Genomic DNA, 15,001 nt, shown 5'->3' with positions numbered 1-15,001 from the left:
TTCTAGATGCTTCCGTAGAGCACTTAGAGCCAGAGGAGCAGACAAGGATTTTAAAGGCTGAACCTGGAGAGCTGGATCTTACAGCAGAGGCCCCCTGTAGCTGTAAAACCCAGAGGGGGCAGCCGCAGGAGCCGGGAGAGATGCAGCCCACCTGAGAGGTGTCAGGAGCCTCCCACAGGACTGGGCCCAGGCCCCAGGAGGACCAGGCCTTTGCCAGGAGGAGAGTGAGCAGGAGAGGGCACCTGAGACCGAGGGTGCTGCCATCCCTGGACACCCGTCCCCTCAGCATCTTGGGACCACCTGGGAGCTGAGTGTACTAGTGCCAGCTCAAGGTAGAGGAGTCGTGATCCTGGGCACTGGCTGGTTCCTCCATATTTAAATGTGGAACCCGTGTCTTCCGAGACCCAGGCTGCCCTCTAACTCTGTCCACACCCAGCCGCATCAGCCTCGGCTGAAGTGGTCCGAGTGGCTCTGCGGCTGCTTTCCCATGATGAGGACGGGATGAGGAGCTGGACGGGCGTGGACCAGGAGCTCTCTGGGGAGGTTTCTACCTCTGTACTGCCCTGTGACTGCCAGGGGGACTCTGCTGTGGTTCTCTCTCCCCCAGTCTGAGATTCAAAGCTTGTTCCCCTGCTCCTGGGAAGCACGGTGGGAAGGCTGAGCTCGAGTCCTTACCTGTCATGTTAGAGGCCATTGATATGCCGACAGGACCTAGAGTCTGCAATAAACCAGATTGGTCCCAAAGAACCCCACCAAGTGTATTGAAAATGAAAAACAAGTAGCTCACCTCTGGCTCTAGAGATGTCTGAGTTCACGGCTAGCAAGTGCGCGTGGGGGTAAACACAGGGAAGGGCGGCAGCGACATTGTGAGCACTTCAGAGATGTTTCCATCCATACTTTAGAAAAGTAAACTTATCTGCAAAACATTTGGCCTTTAAGGAATGGTCAATTGGGCTGGGGATGTAGCTGAGGGGTAGAGAGCCGGCCTGGCAGGCATGAGGCCCTGGGTTCAGTCCCTAGTACCTCCTCCCCCTCAAAAAACAATGAATTAACTTTAAAAACTCGTTTGTTTAAAGCTGTCTCATGGATATCACCTGCTGAGTTTCAAGGCCTGGGCTTGTGAGCTCATGTTGTGAGTTGACCACATCATTGGCCAACTCTGTTCGCCTAACCCATTGGTCAGACCAGCTGATTGGTAGAACAGCAGGCCCTGCCATACTTTCTTCATGTTTTGGAATGTGGTAGGCCCAGAAGTTGTGGCTCACCCAGAAGTATCAAAAGGAGGGTGGCAGCAGAGGAGATGCTGGCCTCCCTCTGTCCCCAAGCCCAGGGAGGGCCAGGGTGACAGATTCCAACTTCACCCATCGCTTTGATGGTGCCCTTCCATGTGCCCATCGTTTAAGCAGACTTGGGAGGCCTCACACTTTCACTGCTCCCTTAGTATTAGCACAGTCTGCTTCTGGGACTTGATTTGTCTTTAGAAATTCCCATTCTGGTTACTACTACTGTCATTATGAAAATGCATACAAATATTGGTATCTGACTTGTAAAGAAAGTAAATCAGACTGGAGAAGCCAGAGGATATTTACTGTAGGCCAGATTCAGGGATTTGACCTTTTGGCTCAGCCATCGCCAAGAATCAACCACTCAGCCGCCGGGCCTAAGAGGTTGGGATTGGGCCTCAGGGAGAATGGGCCTGGTACTTGTGATTCCCAGAGTGGCAGGAGTCACGGAGCAAGGGCCACTGGGAATCTAGCCCTGTCCCTGTGGCCAGTGGCTTTCAGAAGAGATGACTGTTAACTCTTGGACTCTAACCTGGAAGTAGAGCCCCAAGTTCCTGCCCCCTACACCCTTGTGATCTTCATGGGATGAGGCACAGAGGACCCTGGCTGGCGTCCTTGTGTTGACCCTGAACCAAGCCAGGTTCCTAGCAGAAAGTCTGTCCAGACCCTTCTGTGCACTCGGCTGTTCACCACAGAGTCCCTGTAGGAGAAGCGGGATGGTCTTCCCGCTGTGCTAGTCTGAATAGCATTCTCCTTTCTGTGAGGCCCTTCCACCTGCGGGTATCTCCGTCCTGTCCTCCTCCTGGTGCCCCCTCCCCACCCTGCCTCCTTTCCCTCCTGCCTTGGGTCACCCCTTCCTGGGCTGCTGTCCCAGTCTGCCTTTTCCTTTTATCATGGCTGAACTTCCTCAGTGAGTCATTGATTCCAGAGCCCCTGTCCTTCAGTCCCACCTCATGGTTGGCCAAGACTGTTCAGTGACCCTGCAGGTGGCCACCTCTGGTCAGTGCTCACCTCCTTTGCTCATGCCTCATCCCTTCTAGCCCCTACTTGTCCCTATACTTTCCTGATTCGAAACACACCTTCCATGACCCCTGTGTTGCCTTAGCACTAAGATCAGTCTCTATAAAATATTGGCACAGAGACCTGTTATTTTACATGCTGTGGTTTTATGGTCATTATTGTACAGTACTGTGTTTTTTGAGTTGTCACAGTTATTGCTACCAGAAACCCTTTCCCCCTCCTCTGTCAACACTTTTCTCCTTTGCTAATTCTGCTCCTTTTGAAGCCACAGCCCCTTGAGACCTCAGGATAAAAACAGGTGTGAGCCACAGAACATTGCAAAGTATTCGACCTCATGATGCACCATCTGCCTGGTCTCGTAGGAGCAGTCCTACGAAGCTCCATTCTGTCACAAGGGTGACATTCTACTAGCACTTCCTTCCTCCTGCATCGCCATGACAACTCGGGTATCTGGCTGAGCATCTGCCTGTTATCAAAGGTGACTGAAGAGTGTGACCTGCACACACAGCCTTGCTTTCTACTCTGAAGCTGCTGTTCTTTGGGAGTTTCTTGGGATCTTAAATCACCCCTGCATTGGCGCTCTCAGCTCAGTGCTGCTCAGTGTGACCAAGCACGGCGGGACAGTGCGCCAGCTCTCAGGTGCCATGGAAAGCCTGCATCTCAGCAGATGGTTCCAGGTGTTCTTTGCTCCCCTATAGCTATACCAGAACCACAGAATTGTGCACCTGGGCAAGAAGAGGATGCAAACAGGATTTTAGAAGACTTTAGGACGATCTGGAGGAAGACAAGAAAGATGAGCTTAATGGCATGAGGGCTGACTCTCAATCCCTTCCACTGAACAGGAATTTATTGAATGATTCTGGGAAATAGCTCTCAGTCTTTCCAAGTTTGACTTCCCGTTGGCATCCGAGCGTGTGGGAGAGGGCCTGTCTCCTCCTTTCCCAGCCAGCCCTGCCAGGGGCCTCCGCAGTGGCTTTGCAAACTGGGCTTGGATCCTGTGCAAGTGAGCTCTTCTGTGATCCTGGTTCTGGACTTTTAGTTGGCAGAAGTGACTGGGAGGCTTCTAGTGCGCTCAGTGTCAGTGAGCTGGGGGAAGGAGAGCCGAGAACTTGGTGAGAACTCAGCCTCCTGGGAAGGGCAGCCAGGACGTCCTGATTTGCTGATGTCTTGGGAAGATGCCGTGGGAAGGAGCCTCACCCAGAATCGGAAACTCATCCTGTTCCCAGGAAATGTACCCCTCCATCTCTCGAGTGTGGAGAAGCAGCACCCGCCAGGCTCCCTGGTGCCGTCACATTATTTCTTGTCTGGATCACGGTGTGTAGCACACTCTACAGTCAGCCCAAGACGCCTGGGAAGTCGTTTGGATGAAGTCTAGCTTCTAAACCCTGTCTTGTGCAGGAGGAAGAGCACAACGAAGCCAGACGGCAGCTTTCCCACCCACGGAACCTGCCAGGCACTGGAGCAAAAGCCCTTGAAAGTGGAAGTTGAAGAGAAACGATGAGGGTGTTGAAATGATCCCCCAAAACTAAGACGGACTGTATCCTTACCCAACCCCGTGCCTGCTGTGATAAAGGACAAATGGCAGGCAGGACACGTGGGGCCGTCACTTTTTAGGGAACCAAGAGTAGAACTACCCACCCTGGTGTGGCGCTAGAGGCATCACCCTGTGTCCCTCACACCAGCGGTTCCCAGGGTCAGCGCTTCCCAGTGTCACGTCCCACAGGGGGCAGCTCCGTGCCACAGCATGTGATCCCTATCTGACAAGGAAGGCCAGCCCAGAATGGCATGAAGGAAAACAAAAGGGAGCTGAGCTGCCGTGCAGCGTGTTTATGGACACGTCCATCACGCCCAGCGACGTCTCGCGCACTTGGCTGAGAGTCGGATGCTGTCTGGTGTGTTCAGGCCCCGGCTGATTGTCTAGGGAGGAGAGGACGTGCTTATTCATCCTGAAAAGGACTTTTATGAATAAAGAGTTGGAAAATATTTTTGTAGTCATAGTTTGGTGCTTGGTGTTTTTCCAGTCACACTTCATCTGCGAAGCTTTTGGGTTCGCAGTCGTGTCTGAGCTACCCACGGACGCCAGCGAGAGCGGAGGCACAGTCCCCTGGCGCAGGGAGAAGCAGGCGCTCTCGAGCTCACGGCCCTCTTTGAAATTTGTAGTGGCACACTCCAGAGAGCATTCTGAAATCGTTACCTGCAAGAATGTGGAATCAAGAGGACCAGAGGAAATTCCCTAGTGGTGGCTTTCTCAAAACTCCAGTGTGCACCCAGGTCACCTGGAATCTTATTAAAATGCCAAACCTGACTCAGTCGGTCTGGAGCAAGATTAGACATTTCTAACTGACGCCCAAGTGCTGCTGATGTTGTTGGTCCATGGACCACAGTTTAAGAAACAAGGATCCAAGACATATTTCCATGGTATCTTGCTTTTTCTTTTGGTAAATATGTGCCTGTCTGCTCATGAATTGGGGTAGGTGATGCATTACTCATAGAGTCTTCTTTCTGAGACAATTCTCATATTGAGACTCTGGCTAACCTTTTTTTTTTTTTTTTTTTTTTTTAAGAATCTGTACAGTGCAAAATGCTCCCAGAGAGTTAGGTTGAAATTTAGTTGTAAATTGATATCGGCTGCAAATGTAATTCCCACGTGCAATCCCAACTCCGGAAAAGTGAAACTCTGAGGAGCTGGGTGGGAAAAGCTGAAGGTCTCCTGCAAGACTGCCAGCCGAGAAGGAAAGTGAGCAACAGCAAGTTTAAAAAGAAAAATTCTCTAGCCCTTCAAAGCTCAGGAGGGTAGGGTTTCAGAGACCACCCCAGTCGCAATGCTTGCAGCCAAACAGACCAAATAAATTAAGGCAATCCTGTGTTGGATTTCACATCACATATCACTTCTATTCTCTTTGGGATATGAAAATAGGAAGAGACACATGCTCAGCAACTTGGTCAAGCTCTTTGAAGACTGACCCACCCCAATGCCATTTTTAAATTTGATTAAATGGTTTGTTTAAAGAGAGGCTTAACGATGACGGCACTGCCTGCCCCCAAGTGAGGTTGTTATAGCCATCTCCTGCTGTCTGGAAGGAGAACACCTGTTGGAATACCTGGCTATGGCTTTCAGTTGGCCCCAGGTGGACATTTGCATTGAACTGAGGCCCCTGGATCCAAGAAGCAGTTGTGAAATGACTCTGTAATCAGATTGCAAGGAGGAACAGCTTTGCATATGCATAGTGAGTGAGAGCCGGCATAATAATATTTTTGAAATATATTTTTGAAAGAAACTTGAAATAACATAGAGTCTTGGTGCTCATTAATAGGACTCACACTGAGGAGGCAGAAGCACAGTTATTAGATTTACTCTGCAAAGTGCAATGGAGGTTTATGGACAAGTGAGATCACCATACAAACACGAAGAAATCATGGAGTAAGATTTGACATTTCTAACTAACTCCCAAGTGCTGCTGATGTTGTTGGTCCGTGGACCACAGTTTAAGAATCAAGGATCCAGGACATATTTTCATCGACATGTCCTTAGCTCTGAAGGTCATCATTAATAGGTTGTGGGGCAATTCTGTAGTTCTTGTAATGTCCTCTAATTCATTTCATACAATTAATTTTAGAGACATTCTAAATTTGTTTGGAAAAGGGGAAAGAATGGACATTTGCCTAGAAACATAACTAGACCAGTTACGACTAGCAGTGTAAACAGATGGAAAAATGGGAGGAAACCACGGGCGTCAACTCACAAATGTGAGGATCGAAGGTAGCAATGGTTCCTAGGGATGGGAAGGAGGAGTCCAGATGCCTCTTGATGGATTTTGGTGCAGACCACAAACAGGAAGTGGGTGAATCAGCTAAGCTGGAGGGAGGGTCATCCAACAGAGGGGTGGATTTGGGTCTGTCCAAGATGAAAGCAGGACAAATTAGATGGTAAAAAACAAAAACAAAAAACAACTTTAACATGGCCTCGACCTCTGATTGGAGAAAAATGCTTCAGAAGAGTCAGCAAGCTCTGGAGGAATCTGCCAATAGGAATTTTCAGATAAATGGAAGAGAGAATGGATAATTTTGTTATGTCAACAAAATATACAAAAGTATAATTTGTACATAGAACCAAGATCTATGGCACATAGGTTGAATGCTGTTTTCTATTACTAGACTTTCTTATAAGCTATTTATTCTAATAAACATAAAATCTTTTTAAAAATCTGTTAGAACAATTGCATTATTGGGTTTTTGAGTCCACCTTTTTGTCTTTCCAGATTTACCTTATGAGCCTCCCAGGAGATCAGCCTGGACCAGTCATGGCCATCCCACCCCTCAGTCAAAAGGTACAGAGTTGTCTCCCCCTGCCTTGATCTGCATGTCACCAGGTGTGTGTGACTGCTGATGGAGTAAATGACAATTTAATTAATCTATGATTTTCAACAAGTGGTTGGCTTACTCCTTCGGCCACAAAGCACAACCAGCTGTAAATGCTGTTTGGGTTAGACCTACCTTCGGGACAGAAAGGAGGGAATGAGGTGCGTGTTTGACAAGATGTCTGAGGACAGACCCAATGACTGGTGTTTTCCTCAATTTTGGCTCTGCCTCACTTTATTTTCCTGATGGTTTCTCTTTTATCTGTTTATTTTACAATATGAGTCATTTTTCTTTCCTATTCTGTAAACCATCTCAAATTCTTCCTTTTTTATTTTTCAAAGGAATAAGGTAGTCACAAAATTTTTAAATAATGGAAAATTTAAATCCTTCTTTTTGGTACAATGTCTTCATTTGCTCTCATTGGAAAGGGAAATTTGTCCTCACCGTAAGTTGCTTCTTGTTAAAAGAGTCAGATTATCATCTTAATAATGAAAGTAATCGATGGAACCATTATGTAATCAACAACATCAAAGACGAGTGGCCAACCCAAACCTAAGTTATAGCCAGTCCTCTTTTTGTGTGTTTGAATTTCCAGCTGCTCAGCCGTCTCCTTCCACAGTGCCCAAAACTGAAGACCAACGTCCTCAACTAGGTACGTTTCAGGACCCCTCCGGATGGTCATAAGAGAGGACCCAGGGCATCAGGGAACGTCTAAAACATGCCATCTTTGAAAAGAACTTAGTTTATGTCTTTCTTCATATATAAACCAGGGGCCAAACAGTCTGTCCACTCTTTTGGGATGACTTTGAGATTTTGCTGAAAAATGGGAAAAAAAAAATATTTGTGTCTTTGAGATCTACAAATTCATTTAACTTTACTTCCTGTGCTGTGTGCACCAGGGCCAGGACGATTACACATGCCAGGTGGAAAAGCAGAGGAAGGTCGATGTGGCCCTGAGCTGAAATGGCCAGCCTGGGCACTCGGCACAAATTCATAGCCCTGTTCTGGTCCTGGGTTAGAGGGAGCTGTGGGCCAGGTTTTGGGAATCTGGGAATCCAAGTCCTGCTACTACCCAGGAAGCCTTTAGCAAGAAGCATCTCTGGGATTCCATGTGGCACCTCCTAAAGGAGATGGAGGCAGGTGCTTTGGGGACAGGGAACGATTTCAGTTCTGAAATACAGAAATCGGTTCTGTTAGCCTGAAGACTCAGGGTACCAAGTCACAGTGAGCCTTTGGATTTGACTTCTTCTCTTTCTGCTGTAGATCCTTACCAGATTCTTGGACCAACAAGTAGCCGCCTTGCTAACCCAGGTGAGATATCTGATGATTTTGTTCTCACACCTTACTCTTCAGGTGGTGGCAAATGTGTACTGGTGAGAAATTCCTTCAACTGAACAAACTGTAGTCTCAGGTTTCACTGGATCGTTTGCTTTAGGGGAAAAACAGGTCGGGGTATAGATTAAGATTATTAGTTTCAGCGAAGAGCATTGTGACCTAATCTAAGCTGTAACTTTTCTAGGGCTGTTGTAACAAGTACTATGGAGCAGTTTGCTTAATAACAGAAAGTATCATCCAGAGGCTGCAGGTCTGACGTCTGACGTCCACACACATGGTGGCAGCCACTGGGGGCTGTGAGGGAGGACCTGCCACAGGCCTCCCTCCCTCCTTCGATGACTTTTTGTTGTATTTGTTGTTGTACCAGGGATTAAACTTGGGCCCTCGACCACTGAGCCATACCCCCAGCCCTACTTGGTATTTTATTTAGAGGCAGGGTCTCCCTGAGTTGCTTAGCACCTTGCCTTTGCTGAGGCTGGCTTTGAACTCACGATCCTCCTGCCCCAGCCTCCCGGAGCCTCTGGGATAACAGGCGTGTGCCACTGCATCCAGCTCCTATATTTCTTTTTATGATCTTCCCTCTTTATGTGTCTGTGTGTCCAAATTCCCCCTTTCTATAAGGACACAGTCATATTGAAATAGGGCCTCTTCCAGTGACCTCACTTTAACTTAATGATCTCTGTAAAAACAAAGGCTCTGGGGGGTAAGACTGTGATGGGTGGATTTGGGTTACACACATTTTAGGTATAGGAATTAGGGTTCTGGGCTAAGACTTTTGACACGTGAATTGGGGGGGGGGGCGACACAATTCAATCCATCACACATGCAGATAAAATAACTCATCTTAATGACAACCACAAGACTTCAAATTAGGACCCTCTTCCATCCTCTGTTTCTGAATCTAAACACTAGAATAAGGTGTTTAAATGCCTCCTTGGTCCATTTGTAGCCAGCACCTGGCTACAGCACATCACCTGTCCTCATGTTTCTGTGCCAACCTAATCGTCCTGTTTGTGTTCAGATCAGAACCAGCTGTGCAGGCCCCCGGCTCCAGCCGTGCACTGCACCTGGGGCCTGGGTTCCAACCTCTGCCCACCGTGGGCAACAAAGTCAGTTCTGAGCTCCAATGTCCTGTGGCTCTATTGGGCTAATCTCATGATTCTATGGGCATTAAACTGTCACTTGTAAGGATTTAGGACAGTGCCTAGCACAGAGTAAGCTTTCAGAGGATCTCAGGAAGTTCCAAGAACACCAATATCTTAAGCATCAGAAGAGCCAGCAGAGTGCTGCTGGACAAATCCCCTTCCTCTTCAGTGAAGAGACACCTTCACTCACTCTGGTTTCCAGCCCAGACAATCATAACGAGATCCCTGAACTGAGTTCATTCCTACAGTGACCTGCAAGGTGGGCCTACTGCTGTCCCACCCACTTTGCAGAAGAGACAACTGAGGTGCGGAGAGCTGGGGAGTTCCCCCGAGTCCCATGAGCAGCAGAGCCAAGATTGAGCAGCCCAGGCCCGCACATGCTCACCTGCCGTCCAGTTCTAGGGCTCAGGGAAGGGGCTCCCAGGGGGACACCCCTGCCTCCATGCAGAGGGTCCAGCTGTGCTGTGCTTCTCTGCGCCGCCTCCACCTTCTATAAAAAGTGGCCCCAGACCACTGCTACCTTGGGGCATGCTGTTCACTTTCTTTATGCCCTTGGTTCTGGTCAGCGGAGGGCTGTAGGCCTCAGTGGGACAGTGGGACAGTGTCCACCTGCAACACTCTGCCTCGCTGTGTTTTGGGGACTGTTTAGTGTCTTGCCCTTTTTGCTAAGTTTCTACTTCGTTGCTAGGATGTTCCTCTTTTTCTTGACTATTGGGAGACAGCTCTTCTCCCACCAGTGGAAGGGGTGGCCTTCCAAACTCCTAAAGCTACACTTCAACTCTTTCACCCTGTAGCTGGGTGGCACGTGCCACCTTTTCTCTGGCACATGCCAGTCTTTTCCCAACTCTGAGTTTTTTTAGTTTAGTGCCTGAGGACAGAACTGGTTCCTCCTTGCTGATGTTGGACAGAAGTCAGCAAGACAGGGTGAGAAGGGAGGTCTGGAGGGCTTTTTACCAGACAGGTGATTCTCCAGGGGGGTGGCAATGCTGTCACATGAAAAATCCTTTTATCTTTTTCCTTGTTGGCATAGCCAGTGTGTGACCCAAGCCACTTTTGGTTTTCTCTAAATGCTATTTTTTTTTTTAAAGAATTCTATTCCATATCACAAAATGCACCTCATCACACATCATTATTGTTTTAGCAGTAAAATAAGACTTATTAAGGTGCTTTTGAAATTTTTGAAATTCTGTGGCCAAGAGTAACAGTGACTTCTCACCTACCACTGTGTGTCCTTGAGAGTTCTCACACAGTGAGAGCCCTCGCAGCCTGCACTGGAAACGCAAAGCATTTGGTTCGCAGTGTTAAATTTAGCAATTAATGAGGCTGATAGCGTGTTAAATTCTATGTTGTTCACTCAAACTTGCACTGAGATTTACATGTGTAGTTTAATTCTCAGGTTTGGAAGCTGCTGAATCTTGCCCCCTATCTCCTGGTTCCACAGAGCCTTGGGGTGCTCCCAGGCCTGACCCCTGTGCCTTGCCAGTCAGTGGGTGAAGTGGCCTAGCAGGCCGTTGGCACGCCTGTCTGCCCAGCTTGAGTTTCCTGCCCTGGATGTAGTCCCCCACTCTCTAGCTCCTCAGAGGCAGGAGAGGTATGAGCCCACCATCCCCCACTGGTTCCCTCCCATCATGTTGGTGGGGGCAGTGGGTGAGGGACACATTTCTTAGAGGTGACGACAATGCTTGAACAGACACCAAGTGCTCTTTGAGCTGTGTAGGCAAATCTGTGGAGCTGCTCTATGGGAGCAAGTTGACACTGAATATTTATTTTCAAACAACTGTATATGTTTATAGTGAAGCATATGTTAGACTGTTAAATCAAACATCCATGGTTTTTCCTATTCCCAGGTCAACTATAGAATTCTTTTTTCGAGTTTTAATCCTTTGGTTACAATATATATACTAAAACCATATGGTTCTCTCATACCATTCTTTGTATTTTAAAAATGCATATTAATGAAATGTTGGAAGGAACACAACTTGATTGGGAACAGTTTGTATATGTAGTTCCGAAAAAGCAAAGACTTCCATTGCGATGAGCTACAAGCTGTTAATATGTTTCAAATGTACTGCAGGCTAAAGACCATCTTTTCCAGAATATATATATATTTAAAAGCTGACCTTTCTCACGATGCTATAGTAAGGATGAGTTCACAAACATCCACTTCCATGTAGCCAAAGTGGAAACAAGGATTTATGAGTTGCACAATTACATAGGGAGCCAGTGGGAAGAATTTATGGGGAAAAAAAATTATCATTGATTTTCACATGACATCAATTCCCTGAGTAGTTCCCAGTTGAAGTTATTTTAATCATTTTATCACATCTATTGATCCTATTTATCATATTAAAGAAGGTAATTTTTTTGGCATTAAGCCCAAGATAATTCTGTAGTGGGGTTTTGAGAAGACCCACCTCTCATCCATTTTAAAGCTTCTAAAGCCTGTGCCACACGGCTCAGCTTCTCTGGGCTCGTGATGGCTGTCGGTACTCACATCACCCCTCCTTGGGGAGCCGTGAGTGGACTTAAAGCACTGTAGCAGGGTGGTCAGAACGACAGGGCCAGGAATTTCTCTGATTTAAGAAAAACCAAAGGCCATCTCTATGTGCTTGCGATAGATGGAGAGAATCCCGACTTTGTCCTCGCAGCTGAGTGGCAGCGCTTTGGGCCGGTCTCCTTTGCTGCCCAGAAGGACTTGCCGCTGTGTAACGTTGGGGGGTTTCTCTCGGGAACACTGCTTCACAGTCGGTGTGGCCAGCAGGGCCGCACGTGGATTTCCGTTGCCCTGTGCTGGCCTCTGTACTGGAAATGGGTGATCTGGTTTGAAATGGAGCCAACGTTTTTCTGAACTTCCTCATTTTGAGTGGGTTAATTCTGTGTTAGGAAAAGTTTTGACAGAATTGCTTTCTGGGCACCAGCAAAATGTTTTGTCAGAAATAACAGTGTTTACTTCCATTCTCTATTTTTTTCCATAAACATTTAGATGTTCATTTCCGAAATCTGACTTTTATTATTTCACTTGACCTAGCCAATATAAATAGTATTAAGTCATTATGACCATCCACAGAATGGCATTCTCTGCCTTAGAAAATAGGAAAAATTAGCTTTTCCACCCCCCAAACACCAGGCTGACCTGGCTCCTCTCTGAAGGAAGTCAGAAATGGATGGAACCAGCCTGAGCTTGGCCCCATGTGAATTTCCTGCATTCCATAGGGGACTTGGATCTCTCAGATGAGCCTGAGAATGACCAAGGTCAGCTTCCTAGGTGTCGAGCAGGGGATGAGGCTACTGGGCAAGTCATGGTCAAAGGCGTGTTCTCAACAGGGAAGGCTGAGGAAGCAGCGTGGGGCGGCGTGGAGACTAAGGAGGTTCCAGATTTCTTAAAGCCTCCTTGAATCTGGACCCTAGCGTCCACCTGGTCCTGTGGGAGTGGGGAGCAGACCTACAATGTAGATCCTTTCTTGAGGCCAAGGGCTGTCCCGTAGTTCCTGGGTCATTCTGACCAGGGGACACCTGGGGAGATGAGCAGCCCCTGTCCATCCAGGCCATCTCTCTGGAGCAGTGGGTGACCACAGGACAAGAGCAGGAATACTCCAGCTGCTGAAGGATGGGGGAAGGCTTTGGCCCAGGGCATCTGGGTGGCATGGGAAGAGTGCCAGCTGCTGTCCCTGGCCAGGTGCCCACCGCTCAGAGCCTGTTCTCACCGTTGCTTTCTGTCCTTCCTCCTCACTAGGTAGTGGCCAGATCCAGCTCTGGCAGTTTCTCCTGGAGCTCCTGTCTGACAGCTCCAACTCCAACTGCATCACCTGGGAAGGCACCAACGGGGAGTTCAAGATGACAGATCCCGACGAGGTGGCCCGGCGCTGGGGAGAGCGGAAAAGCAAACCCAACATGAACTACGATAAACTCAGCCGCGCCCTCCGTTACTACTACGACAAGAACATCATGACCAAGGTCCACGGGAAGCGCTACGCCTACAAGTTCGACTTCCACGGGATCGCCCAGGCCCTCCAGCCCCACCCGCCAGAATCCTCTCTGTACAAGTACCCCTCAGACCTCCCCTACATGGGCTCCTACCACGCCCACCCTCAGAAGATGAACTTTGTGGCGCCCCACCCTCCAGCCCTCCCAGTCACATCCTCCAGTTTCTTTGCTGCCCCAAACCCCTACTGGAATTCACCCACTGGGGGCATATACCCGAACACCAGGCTGCCCACCGGCCACATGCCTTCCCACCTGGGCACTTACTACTAACCCCTCGATGGAGGCCTTTCCCAACAGTGTACAATCGCCGATCAATTGCCACAAACTCTGTCGGAGAACATGAATTAGAAGTGCCTCACGCAGGAGGAAGAAGCTTGATGGGCTGGGGAAGGGAGCCAGGGAAGAGACCCAAAGACTCATGGCGGGAGGGAGTTTCTAAAGTATTACTACAGAAATAAGATGCTCAAAGTGTAATGCATATGGATGTAGGATCTGTGGGACCAACCGTGACAAAGACATTGTGTGCAGCAAGCAGGAAGTCCTGAGGACAAGTGCCAAAGGAAGTGGCCTTAAGTAGTGTATGAACTGTAGAGTGTGGGATCCCGCTCATGCAACCCAGGTTTAAACTAAAGCAATAGAGATAACACAGTCTTGGCCTAACCTACCGTTTATAATGTCATTTTAAGGAAAACTACCTGTATTTAAAATAGAAACATATCAAAGCCAAAACAAGAAGACGAGAGAGACTGTGGCCCCGCAACAGACATGGCCGGGGCTCCTCGGCATTTGCTGCGTCAGCTGGAATCCGATTCGTTCCATTTGACAGACAGCTGTCAGCTCTCTCAAACTGTGAAGACAACCCAAAGTTTCCATCTCCTTTACAGGATTGCAGGAACTATGAGCCAAATGGTGGGACTGCGGATGTGTATTAAGTGGGTGTGTTATGGTAGACAGAGGGCTGGAGGAGGAGGACGAGGAGGAAGCAGAGGAGGAGGAGAGGAGGAGTGGAAGAGACTTTTCAAGCAGCAAAGACTGGATTTAGGACACTTTTGGTGGAGAAAGATTATTCGTGGAGACCTGAGGTTTAATGCAGTCAGTGTTATACCAAACCCAGTGTTACCAGAAAGGACCCAGTGTAATGGAGGAGGGGGGAGTGGTAGAATTAAGAACCAAAAGAGCCATCTCTTTGTTTGTCAAAAGAAAAATTTAACTGGAATTGTCTGATATTTAAAAGACACGTTCAGGACCTCAGCATTCTGTAGGGGCCTTGTGCCCCACAGGGTCAGGTAAGAGTTGGCCTCTGGCCACCACAATCAGATCTCAAAGGCATTTTGGGGAGGTGGGGGTCCAGTTTTCCTTTTCGAGTCGCGAACGCTGTGCGTTTGTCAGAATGAAGTATACAAGTCAATTTTTTTTCCTTTTTATATAATAATTATATAACTTATGCATTTATACACTACGAGTTGATCTCGGCCAGCCAAAGACACATGACACACAAAAAAAGAGACAATCAATGATATAATGTGGCCTTGAACTTTAACTCTGTATGCTTAATGTTTACAATATGAAGTTATTAGTTCTTAGAATGCAGAATGTATGTAATAAAATAAGCTTGGCCTAGCATGGCAAATCAGATTTACACAGGAGTCTGCATCTGCACTTTTTTAGTGACGAAAGTTGCCTAATAGAAACTTGTGCTGAGTGTTGTGGGTTTTGTGTTACAATTTTACTTTGTCCAGGAACTGATGCCAGTGGGGGCCAAGCAGATAGGATGTTGGACAGGTGATGTGTACCCCTCCCGACCCTCTTGCCTCCACCTTGATTCTCAGCACCATCTGCAACAGAAGGGCCCAAAGCTTCACCGTGAAACCTCCA

At 48.0% G+C, this 15,001-nt stretch overlaps 1 protein-coding gene across 3 annotated transcripts in view; it reads left to right on the top strand.

Annotated features, from left to right (window-relative positions):
* Erg (ETS transcription factor ERG) overlaps positions 1–14,765 on the top strand; it is a 96,175-nt gene extending 81,410 nt beyond the window's left edge. For all 3 annotated transcript variants that reach the window (XM_026399404.2, XM_026399403.2, XM_026399405.2), the window contains 4 exons: positions 6,563–6,631; positions 7,258–7,314; positions 7,926–7,973; positions 12,876–14,765. In XM_026399404.2, coding sequence (XP_026255189.1) covers positions 6,563–6,631; positions 7,258–7,314; positions 7,926–7,973; positions 12,876–13,396 — 695 coding nt within the window. In that variant the 3' untranslated portion in view covers positions 13,397–14,765. The remainder of the gene's footprint in view (positions 1–6,562; positions 6,632–7,257; positions 7,315–7,925; positions 7,974–12,875) is intronic.
* Positions 14,766–15,001: the final 236 nt, after the last annotated feature.

The sequence above is a fragment of the Urocitellus parryii genome, chromosome 2 (genome assembly GCF_045843805.1).
Source record: "Urocitellus parryii isolate mUroPar1 chromosome 2, mUroPar1.hap1, whole genome shotgun sequence".
NCBI lineage: Eukaryota > Metazoa > Chordata > Mammalia > Rodentia > Sciuridae > Urocitellus > Urocitellus parryii.
Note: the sequence above shows the minus strand (reverse complement) of the source record. Positions and strands in the feature narration are given on the sequence as shown.